The sequence below is a fragment of the Trichoderma gamsii genome (genome assembly GCF_001481775.2).
Source record: "Trichoderma gamsii strain T6085 chromosome Unknown Scaffold_18.2, whole genome shotgun sequence".
In the NCBI taxonomy this organism is placed as follows: domain Eukaryota; kingdom Fungi; phylum Ascomycota; class Sordariomycetes; order Hypocreales; family Hypocreaceae; genus Trichoderma; species Trichoderma gamsii.
The window spans coordinates 424565-452336 of record NW_020171355.1 but is presented as its reverse complement, the minus strand read 5'-3'; the positions used below and the strand labels follow the sequence as shown (position 1 = coordinate 452336).

Sequence of the window (27772 nt, the reverse complement as noted above, 5' to 3'; positions counted from 1 at the left end):
TTGGAATATATATGGTCATCCTCTTGCTTGCAACAATCTCATTTTCGTCTACCCAATGGGGAATTCGATTACCTAGTCGATAGTACTCGTCTGGCTTGGGCTTCGGCCCATCAGCCCGTAATAAACATCGAGCGAGCGGCACAGCAAGCAGACGTGTCGTGACAACTTTTGAGCCTGTCGCTGCCATAGTGCAATTCAAGATGCAGTACAGTATGTCTCCATTGTCAAAGTCTCCAAACACTGGCAAGTCAAGTCGAAGTCCCCTCTGTGACATTGAGAAGCCATCTCCAGGGGCTGCCGCACCTCTCGATGCTATCTCTCCACAGTTGCAGAAATCCTGGGGTGATCGCGCCAGGGCCGTGGAGACACTCCACAAGGTGCTGTCTTTAAGATTGAACCCCCATGCTAAGATAGACTGATCATCAAACCTTTCCATTATTTCTTCTTGGAGGCGTTGGAAAGCCTTGGGCCCTTCACCATACAGCAACGGCATATTGACGTCAAATATTCCTAGAAGACAATATGCTATATCTTCCTCCTTAGTTGTAGTGCGGCGCGACGCCCACGACATCCTCTGTGCTATGCTGGTAAAATCCATGGCCCGGTGTATATCAATAACAGAGCCAACCAGCACCTCCTGGGAAATACCAGTTGCCTCAGAGACCTGTTCACGAAGAGAAATCTTGTCTCCAAACTCCAGCCAGGCAGAATCAAAGAAACGGACAGACGGCGGAGCAAGAAGCTCCTGAAGGGTCCAGCCTCTGGTAAACCAGCGTGACTGCGTAAATCTTTGCAGTGCTGATTGTTTCTCTTGGGGCTCTGCGCTGAGGCCAGGGTAGCTAAAATCGGGTAGGTATACGTAGCATTCGATCGACATCTCGTACCATTTGAACATGGAGTTGATTGCCTCTTGGAGCTCGACACTATTCGATTTGTCGATACAGCATGTATCGACCCACACGAAGTCGAGTGCGTCCTCAATCGCTTGTTGGCAGCATTTGATTACTTTAGCCCAGCCTTTTTTGGACTCTCGATAAGAATGCCCATTCGTAATATCTTGAAATGTAATTTCATCGGCCTCCCATGTATGAGATAGCGTTGCGTAAGGGGGGACCGTATCAGCAACAAACTCGTGGAGTGTTTGAGTTTTTGCGCACAAAAGCCGCATATTGTAGACTTTTTTGTGTTTTTCGTATCTTTGTCTTTTTGAGTTATTGTTTCCCAAGAAAGTGTGTAAAACACAGGAAGAGAAGCTTTGCCTTGAGTATTGCACAAATTTTCAAGCGTAATTATAGGACACTAGAAATAAAGTAGCAATATAGTATGGGATACATCGTTTCATGGAGTAATATCGCAGGCAGCAAGGTAGGCTATAGAATAAGGCTGTACTGCAGTAAGGCGCCAATATACCTACCTAGGTAGGTAATAAGGCGCCAACATTGATACTAGAGCAGCAATATAGGCTATAATTGTACTCATGCTAGCAAAAATGTAATACAGTAACCTTGAAAGGCATTAGTACAATAGGCAACCAACAGGCATGTACTGAGGCAGCAATATAGGCTACATACGAGGGGGTGTTTGCAAACCAGAGCGCTTAGTTTCACAGCACCCTGAAGCAGATTCACCCGCAATTGGACTTGAGGTGGCATTTACAGTTACATCATGCACTTATAGTCATATGTGTGTGCATCTCTCGTCAACTTCTCAACCGCAAAGTTCATTTGAGAAAAGCCGAAAAAGAAACATGCGCATTTTTAGATTGTTGCTCGATTCAAATTAGGATCCTCCTGCAAGGCGCACAGTACTTGTCAAAACACGGACAATGAATGCCCTGCGTCATCATGTACCCAGGCTACAACTCGCCGTGGCTTATGTCATCCCAATCGCTCTAAAGGACGCCCAAGCTTGCGCGATGGAGGCTCCCAGTCCAGCCAGAGCGAGTAAGATCCCAAACACACCGAAAATAATAACGCTCCAGAACGTGTAGTAGTTCGAACGATTACGGTTATCCCGCCATAGCTGGCGCCATGAATTCGGCTGTTGCGACTCCATATGCCGGCATAGCTGAGCTATCCTATATCGAGAGCGCGGTAACATGGAGTAGCCATATTTGCCCTTCTTGGATTTGTTATACTTGTACAACGGTTGTTTTAAGTGAATTTGAACGTCCCCCGATGCTTGGTCAAGTCCGTGTGTGAAGGCGAAATCCATGGTTCTCCGATAGGCGGCGTCTTCCACGTCGCGGAGCACATCAGTTGAAGATAAAATATCGTCCTCCAACCCAAAGTTATAGTGTTCCTTTCCTTGAAGAAGCGAAGCACAAAATCGGGAAGAGGGAGGAACCGGTAGGCCTCGTGGATTCGCCGCTCCCGTGGCCCGTGGAAGAGAAAAGACCATGTTCTGATGATCTCTTGCGCGTCCCTTAGAATATCATCTGGATCTCTATGACACAAGGCGCTAATAAAGTTAGCGGCGGAATCATGGTTGTGATGGCAGAATTTGAAGACGGGGAAATTTGGCAGATGGATTAAAGCCTACCTCGCAATATATGTGAGTTCTCTAGCGTCAAACCAATGTAGGTTTAATCTGTAAGAGACATCTGAAGTCCCCTTGGTCTCGTCGCTTACATCATCTTCTAAGCCGCCTCCGTAAAGTCGTAGATGTTCGCTCATGTCCGAGGTCCACTCGATTCTTATTCCGCCAATGCTCATAAGCCTGGCGGTATTCAAATCATTTGCATTGAAGTCATCGCCTCCGTTATTGAACCTCCTTCCTCTACGGAACATCCTTGTGGTGGTTAATGACGACGAAGATGAGCTCCTGTTAGCGAGCCTTGGAGTTTAGTTCTCATCAATAAGCGACCTAAGTGGGAGCTTCTTTACTTGGCTTATACTGTTGCAGAGTGAAGCCAAACTCGACTGTTTCGTTTCGAGGTCGCAGGGAAATTGAGTTGACCAGATATCAAAAACTGTCAGTACGTTAGCTAGGAAGCTGACGTGCCGTATAGTGACGTTGAATTGAGGCGATGTTGGCTGTTGCAAAAGATTTCTCCGATAGAGCTCATCCAATACATCGCCCGCTACAAGTTCCTTTGGAGATGTGCTCGCCTTAAGCACACGAGCAGTGGCAATGAGACACTGGCCTAATTCAATACCAGAGATTGTCTTGTCGCCCCGTATGCTCTGCATTCGTTGGTGCATGAGCGAAATGTACGCACCGCTTTGCGACAAGGGAAGTCCGAGGTAGGAGGCCAGTGTTTGCGCCGTGTCGGCAGCCACAGTAGAAGTTCCTTCTGACACTTTCCGCGTTGAATACGAGTATGGCGAACGAAATAGGCGCGTCAGTATGTTGGAGGGTGCGCGTAAAGTTGATTCATTGGTAGGGGATGAAGCCAACCACGATGAAAGCTGCCTATTGTCGACTTCTTGAATTTCCGTGATAGTTAGAACTGGTACAAGCGGCCATTCAGAACCTGTGCTGTCAAGCTCAGGGCTTAACATGTCAATCGGAGATGCTGGTGGCTGTTGCATTGAACCCTCTGATTCGTCACATTCTGTTTCAATCCGAGCCGCCTCTACAATAACTCTCTGGCGCGAGAAAACCAGACTCTCATAGTAGGCAAGTTGTATCCGTTGGCCTGCATGATTTCGCAGTGTCCAGTGAGTCATTGGAGTCCGGGTTTCATGGAAAAAACCCTCTACGACCTCTTCAAAGCTCTGTAAAAATGGTCAGTATGCGCTAATCTAGTGGGGATGAATTTGTAGGAAGACGCAGCTTGTCGGGAGTTGCAGAACTGCCAGGGAATCACATAGTCCTCCCCTTAGAAATCGATTATGATTGCCTCTGGTATTTGTACATTAACTATATTCTGGCTGGACGCCTGTTGTTTAGCTCCGCTGGATGATGCTGGGGCGAAGTGTTAACTGTGCCCTGAGCAAGACTAGAATTCTGCGTTTCAGCCAGTGTAAGTGGTGTTCGATCCGTTGGAAGTATTTCTAAATCCCTCGGTCGAAAGATTTCTGGTCCCACATCCTCATTGTGAGTAGCCATCGATCACTTGGGCTATAGAACAGCTGATGGGGATGATAGTAATAGGCAGAAGAATAGATAGATTAGCTGAATACGAAAGTTGGGTGTAAAGGAAAGGCCCAACCCCGCATACCTTTTGACGGTAGAAATATCCGGATTTGCTGCAATGGATGAGCACGAAGGTTGCATACCCGAGCACAATTGAGCCTACATTACGGTGTCACTGATAGGTCAGGAAAGAGCAGATGCGTGTAAATAAGCTGATTAGGTCACCAATTGAAATCATAACTAACCTAGCGCTTTTGGTTTAAAAAAAACTTACATATTACTATACCTACCTACCTATTCAGTATACCTTTTGCACGAAAGAAGAGGTGGCAATATACCAAGGCAGTAAGTAGTAAGCATGGCAGTGATATCGTAAAACAAACTAAACACGAAGTGGCTACCCACATACCTGTAAGCAGAGAGGACAGCAAACTGAGAACCGCAAAACAAATTAACGCACACGACGGAGGAAATACAAATATATTTCTATTTGATACCCAGACATCTTTCCTACTAATTCTGTTGTAGCTTTCAACCGGTTTTTAATTAGATTTGTATAAGTAGGTATTCATTGTCTCTAAAATAAGATTTTTTTTAGTCTTCTTTAGCACTAGATCCTGCCGGTTATTGTATAGTGAGCTTTCTATTACCATTTATGGCGCCCGCTACGTGTTTTCAATTGACGTGAGATCTGAGCTGCCTGTGGCATTTTGGAGATAGCCGATTCTTAGATTATTCTTACATCTTCTCCGTATTTGCGATGTATGGCTTCATCACAATTTTCTTCTAAGATGAAGTTTATCAGTTTGTATAACCCTCTAACCTCTATAGTTGTAGCGACAAAAGGAAGAAAGACAGAAGAGAAGAGACGGAGATAATAGACGATGTATTAGCTACAGCACGAATGCTGTTTTTGGTTCTATGTTCAACCTCATTCTTTGTAAAAGTCGGGAGAAGAATCGATTGCCAGCCCATATACCCAGTCTCGTATATTATAGGAGCGGGAAACTATAAGTCTCCAACACCCATAGACAAGACAATGCAAGGCAAAACAAGACATGCAAATGGCTTGTAGCTAATATTGACTAGCTGTTTCATTCTATTTATTTATATTTCCTCTTTCCAATGCAGCCACGTGCCTTTGCCCGACCATTGCGTTGTCAAAGCACCTCCGCAAATGATCCTAACCGTCATTTCCTCCACAACCAACACAATCTTTATTTTCTGAAATTTCTTTGTTTCTGGTTTTTCGGTAGCTACATGTACCCGGCATCTTCAATAGAATAGCCAGAGTTCCATAATGTGAGTTAGTCCGTGTAACGCCATTTGCGGAATCTATGCAAACCAGGACAGAGTTCCTAATTTTTCATGGATAAAATACCTTGTCTTCATTCAGAGAAAGGCTATTCTAGCTGTCAGCTCAGCTCTCCAAACGTCTGCCTCGCCATACCCTTATCCTTCTTTTCTTCCTTTTTTGGGTCTTTTCTTCTCTTGTCTCTCTTCCTATGCGAAAGCTAGAGAGAGGAGACCAAGGAAAATAAGGGAATAATCTGACGCACGCGTTTTCTATATTATAAAGATAGCGCAGATGTGAATAGGGCTTTTTAGCTTACTCTAGCTGCCTATCACTTAGCCCGCTGCGCGCAGTTTACCAGAGAGTGGGTTTCACAGATACCTAAGCTTTGGCATGGCGAGAGAGGGATCCAACGGCAATGACGATGCTAGTAACTGGACAGCTTGTGGTGTTGAGATACTGAGCCGCACGTTGTCACTCAAGGATCAAAGTGCAGTGACAGTCTGACACTCAGAAATCTGGGCTACAGACCCTGGGATGAAAGATTTTCCCGCCCTGGATGACCCAAACATGGTCTCAGAACGAGGTTGATGAAATATTCCGTTCGCTCGTTTGCCACCTCTCAGCTATTTGTCCACATCTTAGTACGAAAGAACAAGATGATGAGACAAGGTCATACCATTAATTCGGGCTGGATCCCGATCCCCATCACGGACGATATACCGCCCAAGAATAGCCTTCGTGACGGCTGCAGAAGTGGCTGCGGCAAAGTCTTGCCAGGTTTCATTATTATGGCTGTCTGCATAGTCACAGATACCCTTCACAACAATACACGGAACTTCATCCCAGGCTCCAGCGCCTTCCGTTTCAAAAGCAATAATGTTATGTGCGCTGGCGATTCGATCACGGTCTTCCCCGCTCTTCATGATTGTGTTTCCTGACCCTACTCGGCCGATGAAGATCTCTGAGCTGAAATTGGCCTCTTCGACAGTATGTTCTCTTACAACTAGGTTGGTTGAACTGCATCCCGCAACGGCACACGACGCCTCAGAAGCTGACTCACAGAACGCATCTGAAGTAGTACACAGGTAACACGATATCCAATGCTTGTGAGCATAGGCCGGAGGATATAGTTTATCTTCGACAGTCCCAGGATAACTATAATCTGCTCGCCGTCGCTCCAATTTAGCTGCCTTTTGCAAATGTTTCAAGTGCTCCGAAGCCTCTTTTTGTAGCCGCTTCCTCATCAACTCCGTTTCAAAAACCGCAAGAAGGCCTTGAATATCCCTGTTGGCGCTCCCAAGGCTGTCTTCGACGGTACTCTTCACTGTAAATTGTCCAGGATGTCGCCTGCCATAGTCATACTGGATGATAGTCTTGCTCACTACTACGTCGCCTAGAAATGCATCAACGTTGGCGATGCGAGGAACTCCCCCACAGACACCGACGAGGATAGCGAGCCTAAGGCTGGTGTAGCTCGATCGCAAGCTAGCAGTTGCAGCAGCTGCATTATTTGTTCCCATGCCTGGGAGGAGAGCAAGCACAACGTTGTGATCTCCGATGCGACCTGTGATATAGGTATTCACGTCTCCATCCGCTCGGCCGTAAAGATCACGCTCCTCGTCCCAGAATTGGTCGAAAAGCAGGGTGACGGCATCGGCTTCTCGAGGCAAAGCGCATATAATGGCAACATGGAAGTGTGTGCGGCTGGCAGGAGGTTGTAAGGAGATCCGGCCACCGATTTCATCATCAAAGAAGTGAGGTAGCCTATAATCACGAACGCTATTCAACGTGGTATCCAGACCCAGCGACGGATGCGAACCCACAGGATATATCTGTGCATACCGATGCCCCCACGTGGGCCTGAGCGGACGGACTCCAGTTTGGTTTGGAGTAGGTAGCATAACAGTGGATGATAGGGTCTGGGTTGGTTTGGGCACCTCCGGGGGCATCGGAGCTGCTTGGCTGTCTAGCTCCCGGCTGTTTATGACCTGGCCCCATCTCCCAAAGTCTAGATCTCTGGCATATTCGTCAACGCCGTCTAGCGGTATGTGGCTGAAGCCTTGGATCAGGTGAAGCTCTAGCAGTCGAACAACATGCTGATATATTCGCGACCTGAGCGTCTCACTGTCGAGGGCCCCGCCTTCTTCGTCCTCCCACAACTCACCATCCAAGCAGTTGTCAATGGCCATAAGAAGAGGAGAGTCTTCGGGGATCTGGGATCGCCATCCCTCCCTGCCAAGTTCCTCATCGCCATTGAAAACCTGGTCCACATCGATGAGGGTTATGCGGCCACTAGGAACCTCAATCAGTGGAACATCGTGCATTTCTGCCAATTTCTTGAATGGCTTGACGAAATGCACCTCTATGAGGACAACGGCTAGAGCAACCATTATCGGACAGCGATGCCCTAAATCCAGATCGTTCGATGTCTCATCATCGGCGTCTGCGCAATTCACGACGAGTAGAGAATTAGTTGTGCCGGCGGGACTAGCCTTGGGTAGCTGCGTTTGGATGAAAGGTCGCAACGGAGTCTTGCACGAAGTTGTCTGGAAGAACATGATGTTTGCCGACCCCCACCCTGGCTGGAGCCAGGAAGTGCCGTTTAGGTGCATAATTGTAGAGCCGATGATTAGAGAAAGAATTCGCTTCGTTTTTTCTGTGAAGAAGTCGTGCCGGTCTTCAAAACATTGCGAGAGAGACATCGGATGGGCGGTCTTGTCTATCAAAAAGTTGCTCTTCTCAAATCCCATCTCAAAAAGTTGGCCACTGGTGAGCTTCAACACAAGGCGTTGCAAAGCCTTCGTTCTCGTCTTGGTAATTGGTCTGCATAGTCTCTCCACCCTTGTGTACCTGCCCTCAGTGCTGCTTACACGAAGTGAGGCCACCTCTCCTGGAAGATTAGAGCAACCTCCTGGCTCTTTGAAGGTCTGGACGCGAACCTCGTGCCAATCCCGCTCCATGGAGAGGAAGATGTCAAAATCAAGATCCCCAGCGGCATCGTCATCGCCACGAAGATTTCGGACGCGATTTCGAATAGAATTGGCAAGCGGTTTCTTGTTCACTTTCTTGTTGGGCCTCCGGTACGTGCCCAGTTCGAGTTTTGCCCCAAACTCATGCTGGCTGGGACAGGAGCATCTCTTACAGTCTAATAATGCATCGAAGATCGATTGGGCAGCCTTGCAGATGGTATATGACGGTTCAACAACGTCTAGAGATGGGAACTTGGCTGCCGATTTTCTGTAAGCCTGATCTGGGTGTTGTTTGTCAAGAGCGTCGGCACAGCTCTCCAATGCTTTATCCACCTCGTCTCGTTGCTCCCCAGGTGTCAACCATCTGCTAACAAACTCGAGTTTCTTCTCGCCAGGTTGCTTTCGGGCCTCGCTCCAGTAAAGATTGAGCACCTCGAGACGGAATTCCAACTTCGCGGAATTAAACGGAAATTGCTGGACGCAGTTCTCTGACACGATAGAACCGAGGTGAACCAGGGCCTGCTTGACCAGTTCACCGTTTATTCGGGTCGAGGCCTGCCGTGCGCGCACTAAGAAGTCTCGTAATCTGACACAATGGGACGCTAGGTGACTGTAGAAGACCCTGGCTTCTTTGTTGGCATCGTTGGCAATGTGCGCCATCTCCATGACTGACTCGGACGATTTTAGGAGTAAGTCGGAAACCCAGCCCTTGGCCTCGGGATCAGAGAAATTGGCCATCTCGATCGCCTTCGACTACGCCACGACTGTAGTTTCTGGTGTTCGCGCCGCGAATGGCCTAGGCGTTGGTCATTATTGATGAGGAGGTTCATGTTCTCTTATAATTGAGCGCGGGGGCGGGGCATGATGCTACATAATGCTGGTGGACGCGGCTCAAACGGGGTCAGGCTTCCCTATCTGTTAATGTTGCTTTGTCGAAACGACCAATAATAAAAGACTCAAAGAGGGGCTCAGTGCATTCGTGCCTTGGCGCCTCAACGAGATATTAGCCATCAGACCTTCCTCATTTCCTAAGGCACCGTGTTCTGTCATGAATGCCTATGAGTAGTCGTATCGATCATATGCATCCCGCTTTCAATACAATTCCACCACCCTAGATTCGGCAACCTTGTCACCATGACAGACGCGGACGAGTCTCTGGACGCAAAGGGGCCGACCATTGCCATCTGTGCCACCCAGTGCTTGGCATCTTTCCAACAATGCCTCCTCCGGGCATCCTCCGTACATCCCAGGGAATTCTCAGCAGTAGAAGACCAAGTAGCGAGGCTATCTACATGGGCTGCGAGCATCGAAATCTTTGCTCCTGGGCGAGCCTCTATAGATCATCGCCTACGATACGCGCCAGAAGTGCAGAATGTTGTCATCGGTCTTCTAGAATCTCTAGACTATCGCATCCGTACTTGTAGGTCTCATTTTATCATGTCGCTCGATTCTTTTGAGTTTTTTTCAGGCCTCTACAGCCAAACTGTGAATAAGTCAAGTTAAGAACATACAGACACGGATGTCCTTGATGTGCTGGGCTTGGTGGCATCGGATACTCGAAGTTCCACGAACGAACGGCTAGAACAGTGTTTTGTAGACATCGCGACGGAGATCAGCCGTCTCTACAAAATTTCGAGTACAATCCGCAGCGCTAGCGAAGAAGACCAGGTTCTCAGGGCAAGCGACTTCCAGATCACAGACGACGATGGAAATAGTGTGGAGCCTCTCCTACTCTGTCATTTCGAAAATCACATTGGCTCTCGATTTCCCAATGTTAGCAAAATAATTCAACAGAGACTTGCTCGCGCAATGCTCCTTCGACAGAAACGAATCTTGTATAGGAGACATCAAAAAGCGAATACCGCTATCCAGCCGCAGAAAGCAATTCCCAAGGCTTCCACTACATTGTCAGCTGCTCGGCCAAGTGTACCTTCGGCGCATCGCGATCCGAAATGGAACAACCGTTCAATCACTGTCGGAGAAGCTACCACAGTCACATCCCCACATATTCAAAGTGCCACAGCTACCCCTTCCGACAACTTCAAGATAGCCTCTTCAAACCCTTCCATTATTTCAGCAAGAAAGACGGTCACCTTAAGCAGCCATGAGGCACTCATATTCCCACCTGCTCCTGGTCTCGCCACTAAACAGAAGTACGAACAACTCAAGAGTAAACGCGTAGCTGATTTTCATAATGCATTTTGGCTTGGGGAGACGATATCAGACGCGGAATCAAAGCTCAATGAGTTGCTGAAATTAGACCTCCAAGCAATAGGAGAGATCACTTGTCCCTATTGCCTATACGCGCTTCCGGCCCAAGAGGTGTTCGATGACCAAAAATGGCAGTGAGTAACCCAACGCTCAACCAGGAATCACCATACCTATACATTCTGACCGCCTGGAGATAATACTGAACAGCCTTCTAGGAATCACGTTAAAAATGACCTGAACCCTTTTGTGTGCCTCTTTGAAGATTGCAAAGAGGCAGATTTGATCTATGGCCACAGCGATGATTGGCTCAGCCATTTGCACCAGCACAGCAAGATCTGGCGCTGCTCCTCTCACCGCGGGCTGGGTCCATTTTCTACACGCGAAGACTACATCAGGCACATACGGGAAGTCCACAGTACTAACCTCAACGACACCCAGGTCCGTATTTTAGCAAATAAGAATGCTCGCAAGGCGACGAAGCTGTTTCCACTGTGCCCAATGTGTGGCGAAGATGTGGCCGAGACCGATGGTCGTTTGGAGGACCACTTAGCCGAGCACTTAATATCCCTGGCCCTCAAGTCCCTCCCAAGGTACCAAGACGAGATATCAGATGACAGCCGAGAGGAGAAAGATAGCATTGGGGCTTCAGAGCCACAAAGCAAACCTACGGTTGATCACATAATGGAGGATATAGATATGCTTGAATATGGAATGGAGCACATCGAGTGGAAGCGTCCAAACCTTCCCCTCGCTCCCTATGGAAGGCCGAAAGCCCAGTCTCCAGACCGATCGCTAAGCTCTGAGTCATTGTTGAGTAGCTTTCCAACCACTGAGGCATCCACTATATCGTCTATAAGCTCAAAGTCATCCACAAAGCACATTTTATTTGGACAAGTTCCTCTATTACCTGGGTCTCGACCACCGGTGGTGACAGATAGGGGTACGATGAATGGACGGATTTTTCCATCAAAAGCTCGCGGGAAACGCACTAGACCTTTGGAGGAGTCAGAACGGATACCGTCAACTAGAAGAAGAAACGAGGGGAACGTCTGCATCGGATGTAAAATGGCTAGAGTCATGGTAAGTCATTGAACTAAGTGAAAAGTCTCGGAGTCATTCCCAGACCATGATTTCTATTGATCTCTCTACATACCTTCCTCTCGCCTACCTGCCTACCCATTATACAGAGTGTATAACTAATACGCTCCCTTGCCAGTGTGAGGGTGGGAAAGACGGAAGGGATTGCTCGCGGTGCGCCACTAGCCATAATAACGCTCGCAAGCCGTTTATATGTGCGCCTGCAAGCTTCTTTGAATACGTTCAACAAGGTACTACAGCTTTACTTGGTAAGAGCTGTCCTATGCAAGAATACGTATCTGGTGGCTTTTGGCCTTTGCTAACGAGTTGTCCTAATGATAGCACTTCACGTCATTTATCTTGACGCCTTCACCAACTACCGCCCACCGATTGAGCTACCTTCACATATCGATGTACAACAAATTCTCAACCATATTAGCTTAATATGCAAAACTGGTTGTGGCGTTGTCCGCATATACGGAAGGAAAGGATTACTTTACGAGCTCCACCTCCACGCCTGTTATTCATATATCAGCGCCAATTTTCCTCCCTTAACTCATCTGTTTTGGCCATTTATCAATGGACTCAAGGTCTCAAGGCAACACCACTGGAAATCCTGCATCAGAGATGGCCACTTTCAACCAATAAACGACGAAAACCTATGTGATACGCTGCTTGCGTTAGATGACATGGCTCCCTGGGTCACGTATGCGCTAAGACCCATGTCTAGTGACTCTGACGGGAAGACAAGCGATCAACCCTTGACAGCCCTTTTTCCAGACCATGCATCCAGTAAGGAGATCATCATCAGTATCGCTCAGCTGTCTCGAATTATAGGACGCCAAATGGAGCTCCATTTCTACGACCACCTTAAAAAGGCCCTTGCTAGAGTCGGCATCGACCATAAAGTAGTACTCGATGTTGGTCGCACACTCATGTCTCTCCGCCGCCGCTTAACCCAGTGGACACACTACTGGGCAGGTGTGCCCTTTCATACAGAATCTGAGCATGAAGCGCTGGTTAACGACGAGGAAAAGAGCGACGACCTGTCTAATGACTCTATGAACCGCCTCAAGCAACTTTGCAAGATTCTCTATGTTTATTTCTGCTACATGAGACGACGACTGCCACTTAATGAGCAAGAAGGCATGCGGACTATGATGGTGTTTTATCCTGACAGTGAGGAAGAAGTAGAGGAGAACTTTCCGCAAGATGAAAGCATTGCTGGATTTGAGCAGTGGCTTTCTTTCAAAGATCTGCCAGCGGCGGAGACGACTATCGATAACAATCAGATGTGATAATTGCGATTGCATGGCCGAGACTACTTTCATTTGGCTTGAAGGGGGAACATATACATGAGATTGTTGGAGTCAAGGATTTGATAAGGAATACCTGAGTACCTAGTATGTGTACAAGTTAAGGTATACTTCGGCAGTGAGCTCTATATATCTCAAAGTTTATTTTAAGTCAAACTACTTGAAATACAGGCACATACGACCATAGGTAATGGAAAACTCGGAGTCCCGTCAAATTCTTTTCCCGAGTTCAATGACTTCCATTTTCGGCACCCGAGGCTTCTGTTTTCGGAGTTATGTGATTCTGTTTCTAGCAGATATTGAACCAGCGCTGGGCTATGATACGTACAGGTCATATAGGCTACTACCGTAATAATCGGGAAAATACCGTTTTGCTCGACACCGGCATACTAGAGAAAGCTAAGCTACTAAACCCACTCCCCTACCTATTACTCAGTTATTAATGATTATTAGGATGATGTGTACTCCGATAACTCTTGATTCGCCTGCTTTTCTCTCATCAGTCCCGCTGCAACTGCAGAAGCCAGTTTGTGAGTTGATTGGGGCTCGAAACACGAATTGCTGGATGCTAATGGCTTTCTAGGCTCTCAAGCTCCGTCATCATGCAGCAAAGGTTACGGCCGCTATTGGCTCGGCCCGCTGCTACCCCGCTTGATATTGCGGTCTTTCCAGACCTCTACGCTGACGCAGTATAGCCCAAGTCATGCCGTGGCTTGCGGTGCGCAGCTGAGCAGACACACTACACCGGCGCTAGGCTTTTGTCTGTGTTCGGCTTACACGGCTGATTGGCTTGTAGAGGCTCCCGGTCGGCCCTCATGCGGATATTGAGATATATTAAATCAAGGCTCAGCCCTACTTCGACAGGCCTTTCGTTCGCCATGGGTGAGACATGTACGTTTTCTTAAAATTGATCCACACTTAGGCCAATTGATGGTGTGAAAAAATACCCGACATGTTCTGCTGGTGATTTTAGTCTAAATACAGGTATTGGTGCTCTGTACTCCTTACTCTGCACACATAGCTAAAAGAATTGCTTGTAACCCCATTTCCTACCCCTTGTGGTGATCTAGTTATTCAATGGCAAGTACCGGGCTTATCGTGCGGCTAAATCTGATACGATAGCCCTTGACTATAAAGTTACAGGGGCTACGGCGTTGATTACGGACTTTCGGCGCTTGTCCTAATGTGTTATAGTCGTATGGAAAGCCTAAACGGCTGGCTACATCGACGCTATGGACGAAGGATTCTACTTATAAGCTAAGGGCTTCCTCGCTTGACCGTCTGCCACATAATGAAACCCTCCCGGAGAATGTGGCTGGCTGAGGATGCATATTGCATGGACATAATGAAACCCTCCCAGAGGATGTGGCTGGCTGAAGATGCGTGTTGCATGGATACTACGTAACGAATTTTATATGGTGTGGTTATCAAAAAGGCCCATAGGGGTTGGCTTGCCAACGAGGTCACCTGACCTCAACAGCTGGTGCCAGTGAGGCCCTTTCTATATACTGGCTATCGTCTCGTGTAAGTGTTGGCCAGACCATGTCAAGCCTCGGAATCAGTTTACTCAAACATGTCGACATACGATAAGGCATCTCGCCTGCGAACTAATCTGCACACGGCAGATGGCTGCTACGACCAGGGCCTAGCCGTTTCCCAGGCTATTATTAATTCAAGCTTTGGAAAGCTTTATGACAGGTATCCTGCTATGCAAACCCTGTCGTATGACGCCGGCATTGCCAAGATGGAGGGAGAGATGTTGCCCTCGCGTCTAATTATTCCTGAAGCTGAGATGAATCTTGCTAAAATTATTCATCAGTTGCGGTGAGTGTTTATTTAAAAAATTAAAAATTAAAATTAAGTCAACATTCGATTTTCAACGTTTTGACTTTGATGAATTTCTTTGAGTTGAATTTCTATAAGAATGTTGTGATATATTTACTTTATAAACTTTTTAATATGTTTTCGGTTAAAATCTTTTTGACATATTTTCAGATTCAAAACGGGCACCTTGACAATAGCAAACAACCCCAACCCCATCAAACTGGACAAGTTCGTCATCGGTGTGATGTGCGACCTGGACATGCAGTTTGTCAAGGAACGGCCTGATGAAACGCCTGAGGAAAAACGCCAACGCGAATTCATTGAAAAGGAGTTTAAAGTCCCTGGCGATTACCGGCTGGAGAGACTGTACTCTAAATTTACTTGTGAGTGTGACGCGTAGTTGCGCTGTAGTGGGCGGTATTGACTTTCGTTATAGCCGCACAATGGAACCACTTCGACCTATACAACTCCCAGTACTATGACGCAGATGGCAATCCCATGACCTATGAACAGTGGCAGCAAAAGGATCCCACGGCGGCTGCGGCGTTTGGTATCATGTTGAGCATGTACGGCACGGATATGGAGGCACAGGGCCTATCCACCCTGGGACTTAAAATTACCCTACCCGATCTACGTGGGTGACACAGCTGAGCTGATCTTGGAGATAACTAACTTGATTAATAGCTCCGGAAACTACGCCTACTTTCAGTATGACCTCTTCAACCCGGGCTCCAAGTCTCTGGCCGGCTTGTCTGATTCTGACCGTCACATAATAGTACCCACGGACATGATTCACCAAATCTACCCCTACCGCGACGATCAGGGCAACTCGGAATATGGCGACAGCCCCAAGGGTGACAGGAACTGCCTCCTCTATCTCGAGGTAGTCAAAAAGGCAGACGGAACCGACGGCCAGCTCCCGGATGCGAAGCAGGTCGGGTACAGCGGCAACTTCTGCTACCCGTCCCAAAACTCGACCCCCGGAGTCGACGGAACCTTTCTCCTGGGCGGCCCGCTGTTCATGGGCCGGTACCTGCTACCGCAGCTCCAGATGCTCAACGAGGCCTCGTCCATATACGTTGACAAAAACACCTACGGCGGCGGCGGCGGTGGATGGGCTTTTCCGATGACCATTGGTAGTGATCCCAGATATACCAACTACGAGAATGCCGCGTATGCCTTCAAACAGTCTAGCGATGGCCTGAAATGGGTCTACGAAAAGAACGTTGACAAATCCACACCCGTGAGTCAATGTACCGGCGGCTACGCGAGCTGGTGGTGGAGCTCTGACCACTGGAGTATGTTCCCTGAAATATGCCGAATCATTGGTTCATGTTCTATACTGACAATCGTAGGCAAGGCTACGACGACGGTAACCTGGCAACCCGGGTCCGATCTATGCGTCACAGTAAAGGGGCACTACGAGTACTATCGTGGCATTACATTTGCCAAAAACCAACAGTTGACCAACCCATCAACATATAGCAAGTGAGGCCTTCAACCCCACCTGGTCTCTCTTTGCGTGGCATGTGGAATTCTGACTTTTTTTTTTCCCCTTGCAGGGAAGACTATACGGGAGACTGGAATCTCGACATACGAATGGTCGTTGAAGACGGCGTCTTGAAGCTAAAGCTAGAATCCGCAGATGACTTGGGCTTTGTGGTGACCGGCGACGTAGAAATGTCAGATGATCTGGGAGCGTACAGAAACAATAAAGAAAAACTACGTGACGATATCAAGAAGCATATCCTTCCCAGGCTTGAGGTATTGCGCAATAGTCTCCGAGACGGCTTTCAGGGAGACCACCAGTTTGTCTTCCCCGGCACCGGCCAGCTAGAGTTCCAGGACGTCACGTTTAACAATGAGGGCGACATCATTACCACCGTGGTTTGGAAAGAGTGAGTATATACATGATTCCAGCAATTGGGCGGTCAGTAGGCTAACGAAATGGAATGAAACAGAGTGGATGGGCCGGTCATTGTCAAGCCGCCGCCTAAGACGGGCAGCGCCAACTACTCTGCCGGCTTCCAGCGTCCGACAGAGCCTCACATTTGGGAGACTACTTTTCGAAAGACGGAACGTGAAATGAAGGGAGAAGAGGAGACTTGAGGGTGACGAAAAGATGAGTTGGATGCTGGCAAGCGGATAGAATGGAAAAGACTGTTTCTGAGCGTGTGTAGGGGCATGGATCGTCCACTGAACTTGTTTCTCATGGAACTCTGTAGCAGTGAGTTTTTGCAGATACCTTGAGTGATGATGCCTGAGCCAAAATTATGCAAGACGCAATGGTAGCTGAAATCCAGGATGCGTTGGTGTCGTACCAATACTGGTGTGTGATGTGACAATGACTAGAACTTGCATAGAGCAACTCGCATCAATCCTCGCATCAATATCCTCGGAGGAATATCCTCATAAGAATACCCTCGCATCAATACCCTCGTAGTGACTGCCGATTGGCCACCGTCAAGCCGTCTGTGGCCCAACTCGAAGACGAGATGAGCTTGATGATTGCCCAACGAGGGTGTCTCGATAATGGCTCGGGAAGACGGACCACATCATGGAGACCACTTGATGTATAATGGCTCGCACGCCTAGGCGTGTCTCAAAGTAAGGGATACAAATAGCCCCCGCCCGTCCTGTCAAGGCCCTTCCGGGTTCTGAGAGCAAAGGATTCTCAGCCATCTTTCATTTTGCTCTTACGAGCACAACGCTATTGACAGTGCTTCTGTTTCAACGTAGTCATCATGGTGAGTTGACAGCTAGCCCTGTGTTCGCGTGCGTTGTCTAACCTTTGTCTCTCCATAGACTTTCCAGACTTCAGAGACTCCCATGTCTCGGTCGCAGGTCGACGCCCTGTGCGCCGACCTGTTGCCGAGGGTCGTCGTCGGTGACGCTCGGTTGCTCAACGCTATCCGGGCCAACTTGGGGGTGACGGGCTCCTCCCTCAGGGGCTCCATCGATACCGCCCTCTCCATCTCTGGGATGCAGGCCTCCAGAGACAACCAGGCACGGCTGGACCTCGTCCTGCTGCTGGACGACATCAGCGGCCAATCAGTCGACTTGATCATGTTTTGCTTCGCGGGGGAAACGTCAATCGGGTCGTGTAGGCAGCTTACCACCCGCATCTTTACCATGCCTGCCGCCTCTCCAGACGTACCAGCCGGCACCGAGGCCTCCTGGGTACGGGTTCGCGAGAGGCTATTTGGTCTCGAGCCCACAGCCGCCGTGCTGGGACTGGCTCGCTCAGGCAGCCTCCCGCTGCCCGACGACCTGGACGATGGCAGCGTCGTCCTCTCTATTCTAGAGGCCGCTGCTGGGCCGCTCAACTTTGACATCGCCAGAGAGTCTATGCAGCGCTTCCTGGACGGCGACGCTGTCAGGGCCGAGGTCCCGGGCATCAGCGATGAGCAGCGGCAGGCCTCGCGCGACTTTTTGTTCCGGCTTCAGCGGCTCCAAGCACTGGTCAACGAGCTGGAGGACATTGGGGCGCTGATGAAGTGTGGTTTCCGCTCCGCCGACGACATCTCCAAGACGGGCGACGCCGCCATCCAGAGCATGGTTGGCCAGGGCATCCCCCGGGAGCGCGCCGCCAAGATCCGCAACCATGCCGTTGTCGTCGCCATCAGAAGCGAGGGTTTGTTCACGGCGGCGCTCAAGGCCCGCGGTTCTGGAGACGGTCGGACAAGTGATGCTCTCGCCGCCATCACCGGCCCTGTCTCGATGGCCGTGGTCTCGCAAGACGACGAGGAGCCGCCGCTGGCGCCCGAGATCAACCTGAGCGCCATGTTCAAGCTGGAGAATATGGGGTGCGCCGACTGCGCCTCCATCACCGGACCGGCCGCCTACTACGTCGACCTCCTCCAGACCGTCGCCGGCATCAAGCTGCCGGACCAGACTTCGCTTCTCAAGAAGCTGTTTGAGCGACGGCCCGATCTCGGTGACCTCCAGCTCTCTTGCGCCAACACCAAGATCCTCATCCCTTACATCGACCTCGTCAATGAGGTGCTGGAATCCGTGCTGTGGTATTTGAAAAGGGGCGGCGATCAGATGATCCCGCCCTTTGACATGGACGACTCCGATACATGCGACAGCGTCATCACCCAGCCTCGACACGTCAACTATGCTGTCTATACCGACATTGTGCAGAAAATGGTCTATCCCATGACCACCTCCCCTTACAACCTGGGCACCGACAGCACGCGCGCCTATCTCTCCGCCCTCGGGAGTTCGAGGTACGGCCTGCTCAGCACGTTTCAATCGCCCTATGTGGTCGTAGATCCTACGGGATCCCTCTCGGGCGCCCAGCCCGTCCTCGACCGCGCCCTGGCCGCCGAGGTCCTCAACCTGCAACACGAGGATTACGTCGCCATCTCCAAGGAAGGCTTCTACCCATTGGACTTTCTCGAGGCCGTCGATTCGACCGTGACGCCGCAAAAGTACGCACAGCTCATCGACCTCCGGACGGCCGGCCAATACTGGGGCTATGCCAAAGATGCCGACATGGTCGCCACGACTGGCGGGCTCACCAACGTCAAGGACCAGCTGCTGCCTCGCAGCGGCCTGAGCCTCAAGGACCTCCTCGACATCCTGATGACGAGATATATCGGCGGCCAGCTGGTGATTGAGTCCGCCGACGGCGGGCCCCAGTTCACTGGAGAGCTCGCCGACATGCGGCTGCGGCTCCTGAAGCCGGACAGCACCACGGGCCCGCTCGACGCCGACATATGCTGGCGCCTCCAGGCCTTCTTGCGACTGAGGAGAAAGCTGCAGTGGAAGGTTGGCGAGCTGGACTCCATTGCCGTCCCCCTAGCCGGCAACCGCACCACGGCCTTTGACCCGCAGCTCTTGGACGGACTCGCCGCTGTCAAGCAGATGGTCGATCTATCAGGGCGCTCCCCAACCGAGCTGCAGCCGCTATGGGGAGACATGAACACCCACGGCCCCAACTCGCTCTACGCCGAGCACTTCATCTGGGGCCCCATCCCCATCGCTGAGCGGCCCATCTTCGAGCCAGACGAGAACGGCAATGTGCTGCAGGGCAACTACAAAATCTCCGACCACATCCTCACACTGGCGCTGGCCCTGCGCGTGTCGACCGCCTCTCTCGACGCCATCGTCTCCACGACCAAGCTGACGGACCGCCTTACGCTGCCCAATGTGTCCTTCCTCTACCGGGTCTGCCTCCTATGCCAGCTCCTCGACATTTCGCCAGCCGACTACACCGCCTTGCTCTCGCTGTACCCAGCCAGCTTCGACCCCTTTGAGAGTCCCAAGGCGACACTGGCCCTTCTCCAGGAAGTTCGGGCGTTGCTATCTGCCGAGTCAGACCCCTGGACGCTCGAGCAGCTCCTGTTCGTGGTCAAGGGACAGTCTGGCCTGCCCGGTGGCAAGTATGACCTCAGCATCAGCAAAGTCTTGCGGGTGGCCGTCTCCATGTTCACCACGCTCAGGGCGTCGGGACTGGACTCGGAAAATGGGGAGGCGGCGGAAGCCTCTTCTCGCCGCGTGCAACGCATATCGAAGCGACTGTTTGGGGCCAGCGCCGGCGCCATGGTGGCGAGGTATATCAATGGCTGCTCCCTGGACAAGCTCGAGGAAGGGGAGGCCCTGCTCCTCATCAAACGCCATGTCGCCGCCAGAGTCGGTCTCGAGAGGGCCGAATCTGTCTCCAGCGGGCTGCTCTCCGTCCAGGGCACGGCGGCAACGATTCCCGAGGAGCGCCGCAAGCTGTTCATCGAGGCGGTAGGTCCACTCGTACCCCAGACGCGGGAACGACAGATCATCATGGAGAGCGTAAAGTCCCAGGCCGAGGATATAGATGGCTCGACCCTTCAGTTTGCCCTATCGGAGATTGTCCGGGTGCCGACGCAGAATCAGCAAGCGCTCCAGTCCGGCATGGACGTGCTGCTCTCGCTCGCCGAGAACACGGAGCTGCCGGGTGGAAACTTTGACGGCTACATGCTCCCGCCAAACACCGACACGTACATCATCTCCATCGACGCCGAGACCGCCCCCGCGGCTCTGGTCCTCGACGGAGTCAGCATCAGCTTCAGCAAGGCGACGGGCTCCAACAATCGCTGGGAGGCCAAGACCGGCCCGCTCATCGAGGGCCGCCCCTATCGGCTGGTGCTCACCGGCAATGCCAACGACTTCCAGTGGATCGCGCAAAACATGATTGGCAACCCGCCGGCGAGCTTTAGCCAAGAGGTGCTGGTGCCCAAGGAGGTCGTTGCCGATGCCACCGCGGTCCTGTCAAGGCTGATCCAGGTGTCAGACGTCATCGGCTCCTTCAGGCTGGAACTTGGCGAAGTCGCTTTCTGGCAGAGCAACGGCGTCTTCGACTTCAACGCCCTGAGCTTCCAGGCCATCCGAAACCTGCAACTGTACAGTGGCCTCAAGCAGGAGTTCGCCGGCCGCGGCGCCACGGAGCCGCTGCTGTCGCTGTACCAGTGGCTTTACAACCCGACCTCGAGGAGCGGCGCCGTCTTGTCGGGTATCTTGTCCGCTGTGGCCGCCCGGCCCAAGCGCATCTGTCAAGACTTCCTCCTGGCCAAGTACCCGGGCGTGGGTGGGGAGAGCAGCGACGAGATGAAGGGCATCTTCAGAGACATTGGCGCCCTTGTCCAGATGCAAGAGTCCCTCAAGCTTATGGACAAGCTCGGCCTCCAAAGCATATCGCTCAGCTCGCTGTTTGCCGTGGCCAAACCGGTCCGACCGCCGACGGTCAGCGGAGACTTTGCCAGCGCCGCGACTCTGCGCCTCGGACTCCAGTCCACCTTCACGGGCGCCGATGTCAACGGCGTCAAGAATGCGCTCGCCGTCGCCAACGATCAGATCCGCAGCAACTCCAGAGACGCGCTTGTCCAATGCCTCCTGCTGGAGGACTATGCCCAGAAAAACCAGCTGACCAGCGCAGACAAGCTCTTTGCCCACTTCCTCATCGACGTCCAGATGGGCTCGAGCCTGCAGACGTCGCGCATCAAGCAAGCCATTGCCACCGTTCAGCTCTTCGTGCAGAGATGCATGCTCGGGGCGGAGAAGGCCAACGGCATCACGGGAGCTGTGCTCATGGGCCGGGACGACTGGGACTATGTGATGCAGTACCGACTCTGGGAGGCCAACCGAAAAGCCTATCTGTATCCGGAGAACTGGCTCGACCCGAGCCTGCGAGACGACAAGTCGCAGCCGTTCATGGCCATTGAGTCGTTGATCCTGCAGATGAAGCTCGACGGCACTGGCGTGAGAGGCATCATCGAAGACTATGTCCGGCAGGCGAACGAGGTTGCCAACCTGCAGATTGAGACGTACCTTTGGGAGAGGGAGAACAAGAACGACTCCACCAACTACAATGCAAAGCTTCACTTCTTCGGCCGCACCCGCACAAGCCCTCCCGGCTATTACTACCGCCGCTTGGACGTTGGCGGGTCGGCTCTCACCCCCATCGCCTACTGGATGCCGTGGACGGCGATGAATGTGGGCATCGCCTTGCACGAGATGGACCAGACCGGCCAGCGGCTGGCGCGGCCTGGATCGTACATCCTCCCGGCCAAGCTCGGAGGACGGCTCTTCGTCTTCCTGCCCGACATCACGGCTGGGCAGCGGCCGCTCGACGACGAGAACGGCCAGCTCACGTTTGAGAAGTTTGCCCAACAAAAGAGATTGAAAGACGGTCAGGCCGATCTCCAGTGGGAGGTCCGGCTCGGCTATACCGAGTACCGCAACGGCGTGTGGTCGGCCAAGAAGGTGTCTCACTCTACCATTATCATACCGCCAGACAGCAGAGGGGAGCCATTGCCGGACATTTCCAGTATCAAGTTTTGGGTCGATGTAAAGAAGCTCCCGCCGGCGAACAGCGATGTCCTCGTCGTCCGCGTGGAGCGGCTGGGACAGGACAATGGAAAGCCAGCCGTGCAGCTCCTGGGCCAGTACCAGCTAAGGGGCCAGCACTTGTTGCTCATCGGCTCCGATGACATGCCCGTCTCGACCTGGACACAGCCCACGAGGGCGGCGAACGCGACCATACAGACGACCTTCTCCAAGTTCGGCTGGCTGGCGCCGGCCCAAAGCGACAACAATGCGGCCAAGAGCGACATCTACAACGGAAGCCGCGTGGTGAAGCCATGGTTGGGCTACCTGGGGCGCGGGACCGACAAGGCCCAATACGACTGGACCATGTCTCTCGACACCGTCAACAACGACGCACCGACCGGGTTTGTGTACGACGTGGCCAAGGTCGACGGCACCGAGACCTACTTTGCGTTCCCGCCCTTCATGGCCAACCCAAACGCCCCGGAGCAGGCCATCTACTTCAACGAGCGATTCTACGATCGCGTCAGCCCCCTGCTGATGGACACCGTCAACCATGCCGCCGGCCTGGAGGCGCTCTATGGCGTTTTCGGCCAGCTACCCAAGGAAGCATATCCAGACGCTTTCGGTCAACGGAACAGCAAGATTTTCCATGAGAAATCCACGCCATTTGCCATCTACAACTGGGAACTCGGCGTCCACATCCCCTCGCTCATCATGGAGCGCCTCATGGCCACGCAGCAGTTCGACCTCGCGCTGGACGTGGCGAGGCTGGCCTTTGATCCCAGCGCCGACGGCGACCGCGTCGACCGGCCGTGGAAATTCCCCCCCTTCAAAGATGAGCAGATACGCACCAGTAAGGGCCCGGACTTTGACCTCGATTGGAAGAAGAAGATGTCAATGGACGAATGGCGGGCCAACAGCTTCAGCGTCCACGCCGCGGCGCGAGGAAACCCCGTCTCCTACATGAAGCGCATTGCCATGAAATATATCGAGATCCTCATAGCCGCCGGTGACCGCTACTTTCGCCAAAACTCGCTCGAGACTATTCCATTGGCGCTTCAGCGCTATATTGAGGCCTCGCAGGTCTTTGGACCACCGCCTGTCGAGCTGCCGGCCCTGGGAAAGCGGGCCGTTAAATCATATAACCAGATCGCCAAGGACCTGAACATCATGTCCAATGCCACAGTCGACATGGAGCTGGAGCTGCCCTTCTACAGCGAGCCCGGCAAGCGCGGCAATGGCAACATGGAAGGCCACGCGACCCTCGGCTTTCTCCGGACCGAGTACTTCTGTCTGCCCGGGAATCCCTTCATGGTCAACCTGCGCACATTGATCGACGACCGGCTGTACAAGATCCGCAACGGCCTCGACATTGACGGCGTCAAGCGGACGCTCGCGCTGTGGGAGCCCCCGATCGACCCGGCCGTGGTGGTGCGCGCCAATGCCCTGCGCGCCATGGCCGGACTCGCTCCCCCTGGCGCCGATCCCGACGCCCCCGTGCCGAAATACCGCTTCAGCTATGTCGTCAGGCGCGCCCAGGAGGTGGCCAAGCAGCTGAGGAGGACGGAGAGCAGGCTGCTGATGATCAAGGAGAAGAAGGACGCGGCGGCGCTGGCGGCGCTGCAGGTTGAGCACCGAAAGACACTGGCAGACTTGTCCAAATCGATTGAGGACGATCAGAAGACGGACCTCCAGAAGCAAATCGATCTCCTGAAGCAGCAACGCAAGACGCAGGAGATGATCCTCAAGCATAACTCCCAACTGACGGGAGACAGCAAGACGGCCCCGAAGACGGACGAAAGCTGGGAGGACATCCCACAGGAGTACACGACACTGTCGAGCAATGCATTTCGCATGTCGCGCTACGAGGACGACGAGGTCTCGCAGATGGAACGCTCCAGCAATATGAGCGATCTAGCCAAGGGTCTAAAGATCGTCTCCGGAGTGCTCAACGCGATCCCATATACGTACATCCAGGCTCAGCCCGTGGGCGTGGGCATGGCGTGTGCCTTCAGCGGCAAACAGATAGCCGCGGTTACAGACTCCCTCGCCGCCGTCGCGGAGATACAAGCGGAACACTATGTAACCAAAGCCAACATAGGTTACCGCCAATCCTCGGCCATACAGCGGCTGCAGCAGCGCCGGCTGGACGCCAACACGGCCGGCCGGGCCATTGAGCATATCGATATGCAGATTGCGCAGCTCACGGCCAAGATGGACACCCATGAAACGACCATGAAGCTGAAGCAGGAGATGGTGGACAGCGTCGCGGCCGAGGCCAAGTGGCTCCAGTCCAAGTACTCCAACGAGCAGCTGTACTCCAGCCTCGACAACTCTTTGGGCGCGCTCCTATACCAGACCTATGTCACGGGCAAGGAGATGGCGGCCAAGGCGCAGGAGATGCTGGACCGGGAGAAGCCGGCGAGGAATGCCATGGCAAAGGCTAACAACAACCAGGGCGGCGGCACGAGCTTCTTGGACCGGGCCGTGCAGAGCGGCCATCTCTTGGGCGAGGCCCTCTCGCTCGACCTGGCGCGTCTCGAGGCCGCCGACATGGAGGATGCGGAGGCCGACGCCGAGGTGCAAAAGACGGTTTCGCTGCGCCAGCTAGACCCTCTGGCGCTCCTGGAACTACACGAGTCGGGCACAGCGAGCTTCCGGCTGCCAGAGTCGGTCTTTGACATGGACTTCCCCGGCCACTACTACAGGCGCATCGTATCAGTTGGCATGTCGGTCCCCTGCGTGGCCGACCGGCATACGTCCTTGAACTGCACGCTGAGCCTCCAATCACATAGGTATCGAGTCACGCCACAGGCGAGGGACGCCGACACCTACAACGACGCTGCCGATGACAACGGCGGCGTCGATGCTTCGGCGTTCCGCACCGACCGTATCCCCATTGCCTCCGTCGCCGTGGGCACTTGCACCATCCCCAGCACCGGTGCCGTCCAGCAGCAGCAGCAGCAGCAGCAGCAGCAGGCTGAGTTCAACTTCTCGCTTGGCAGTAGCGGAAACAAGGACAAGTACGGGCCGTTTGAAGGCGCCGGCGCCATCTCGGACTGGCAGATCCGGTTGCCGTCCGCGGTCCGTCCCTTTGACTACGACACCATCTCTGACGTGCTCTTGCACATCAAGTACACAGCTTTTAATGGCGGGGATGACTTCAGACAGATGGCCGAGAGCGCCCTGCTCAAGCGGCTCGCCAGGGTCGAGGGCACCGCGTCGGTCATGGCCGTCGAACTTGCCAGCGAGTACTCGAACCAGTGGCAGAGCTGCGTGGCGTCATCCACAGACTCGACGGCCACGCTCGACCTATCGAGATTACGCAGCGCGCTGCCCTACTGGGCACAGCGGGCCAAGGCCAAGGCCGAGAACGTTATGCTGCTGGTGACGCCGAAGCCGGTGGCGGCGGCACTGGACAAGCTAGAGCTGCGGACTAGCTATTCAAACACGGTGAAGCTGGCGGCGAACAGAGCTCTCAAGGCAGGCGGACATGCGGCGCTGGTTAGTCAGAGTGCCGTCGGGGACGTGACAAACGACTGGAAGATTGTGGGCTTGGGAGGCAACTCGACCGTCACCCGAGCGTGGCTACTAATCGAATACACGGTTACGGGGCTCAAGCAATAGGCTCCTCTATTGATCAAGGGCCAAGTTGTAGCTGGCTAGTGATGTTAGAGTTTGCAAGTCATGAAGATGTCATGGCCTCGACCAACGCCGCAGCTCGGCCGTCTGCCTATTCAGGTACGTTGGGGAAGCCGTTGCAACATCTCCGAAAACGGAATTTGATCTTCTTATGGCATTTATTGCATTAATAAATATAATTCGTGAATTTTTAGAATTCTGAATATTGACCATTATTCATCCCTACGAAGGCAGGTAGTCTCATTCATAGTCATCAGCGTTCGTCTTGGCCAAACGCAGGCGATTTATCAAGTTTCTTGAATCTTGGGTCAGGGGCAATAAAATGACTTTTAGGACATTACCTAGCTTCGCACTTCCATCTACGGAGGGATTTCTCATAATCTAAGGGTAGGTTGCTCCAACCTCCCGTCAAGCCTCATTGCCTCAATCATGGTCCATGGCGTTTTCAAGCAACGACATATTTACAACAGGTTTGAACTAGCAAAAGCGTATCAAGGAATATAAAGAAAGATGAGACTCGACAGGCATACCTCCAAATGAATGACCGTGTTACTCACTCGTACGCCATAGCAAGGATGACTTGAGCATCATGCATGCTGCACTGCGAAATACCGTATATGGTATTCTTTTTTTCAACTGCACACTACACTGTATTGTTGTTGGAATGGTATCGAACTATATTTTGTAATATCATGCCTTCAGGGTTACCTTTTTTTTTAATGCTGTTGTTGTTATTGTTGTAATATTAACGACAATAAGTATCTAGTCAACTAAATACACATGTCCCATTATAGGGCAATAGGTTAGTAGGAGCCAGTTTCACTCTTAACTACCTCTACGTGGTCTTATTCCTTTAAGACCGGCCTAGCTAGACAGCAAGCTTATTAACTAATAGCCGGAGGTGTTAACCCCTGTTTACTATATTTTAGAAATTTTTATACTAATAAGCTAGTATAAGAGAAAAACCCCTCTTATAAGAGGAAAACCTAGTGTCTCTTTAAGCTAGTGGCCTATTATTACTGTAGGACCTAGATGGGCTAAGCGTTGTGTTTTTATAAGCTGAGACTTGCTTATTAGTTATGTCTTATGGGAAAATTAGCTCGAAAGGGTGCCCCGGCCGGATTTGAACCGACTGCCTTATGCGATGAGCGCGCATAGGTAGACTTCTTCTTGCAGGGCTTATAATGAGCCCTTAGATAGGTTGCTATTCCCCGCATCTCGGGCTGGCAAGATAATAAAAAACAAGGAGCTGCGCGAACCCCTCAGCTGTCAGTATACGCGAGCATTTCTCGGCTAAAGCAGACGAGCTGAGGTCCTGATGAGTGACAACCTGACCTGTATTCACCCCTGTAACCAGATACCGTCATAGGTCAGGTTATGTGTACACTCCTTCGAAAGTACTCGCTATAGACTGTACAACACATCCCCTCGGCCAGTCAAAGTAGGGAGACGTTATGTGGCCGATGTATGTGGCTGGCTGAACATGCAGCAAGGCTCCATCCAAGGTGATCCTACTCATATTGGGTGTGTGCCAGAAGCTGCGGTAT

At 52.0% G+C, this 27772-nt stretch overlaps 4 protein-coding genes across 4 annotated transcripts; 2 read left to right on the top strand and 2 right to left on the bottom strand.

Annotated features, from left to right (window-relative positions):
• Nucleotides 1–1872: 1872 nt before the first annotated feature.
• Nucleotides 1873–2400, bottom strand: TGAM01_v205741 (hypothetical protein; the record flags this gene model as incomplete). Its single annotated transcript, XM_024549701.1, has 1 exon — nucleotides 1873–2400. The coding sequence occupies one exon, from the start codon at nucleotides 2398–2400 to the stop codon at nucleotides 1873–1875; it is 528 nt and encodes a 175-aa protein (XP_024405559.1).
• Nucleotides 2401–6015: 3615 nt separating this feature from the next.
• On the bottom strand, nucleotides 6016–9084 carry TGAM01_v205740 (hypothetical protein; the record flags this gene model as incomplete). Its single annotated transcript, XM_018800974.1, has 1 exon — nucleotides 6016–9084. The coding sequence occupies one exon, from the start codon at nucleotides 9082–9084 to the stop codon at nucleotides 6016–6018; it is 3069 nt and encodes a 1022-aa protein (XP_018665806.1).
• Nucleotides 9085–9480: 396 nt separating this feature from the next.
• On the top strand, nucleotides 9481–12932 carry TGAM01_v205739 (hypothetical protein; the record flags this gene model as incomplete). The annotated part of the gene is made up of 5 exons (XM_024549700.1): nucleotides 9481–9766; nucleotides 9860–10691; nucleotides 10773–11637; nucleotides 11774–11903; nucleotides 11977–12932. 5 exons carry the CDS (start codon nucleotides 9481–9483, stop codon nucleotides 12930–12932), a joined length of 3069 nt encoding a protein of 1022 aa, XP_024405558.1.
• Nucleotides 12933–14523: 1591 nt separating this feature from the next.
• On the top strand, nucleotides 14524–26210 carry TGAM01_v205738 (hypothetical protein; the record flags this gene model as incomplete). Its single annotated transcript, XM_024549699.1, has 9 exons — nucleotides 14524–14774; nucleotides 14946–15157; nucleotides 15211–15412; nucleotides 15459–16072; nucleotides 16130–16262; nucleotides 16337–16672; nucleotides 16736–16854; nucleotides 17514–17521; nucleotides 17580–26210. 9 exons carry the CDS (start codon nucleotides 14524–14526, stop codon nucleotides 26208–26210), a joined length of 10506 nt encoding a protein of 3501 aa, XP_024405557.1.
• Nucleotides 26211–27772: the final 1562 nt, after the last annotated feature.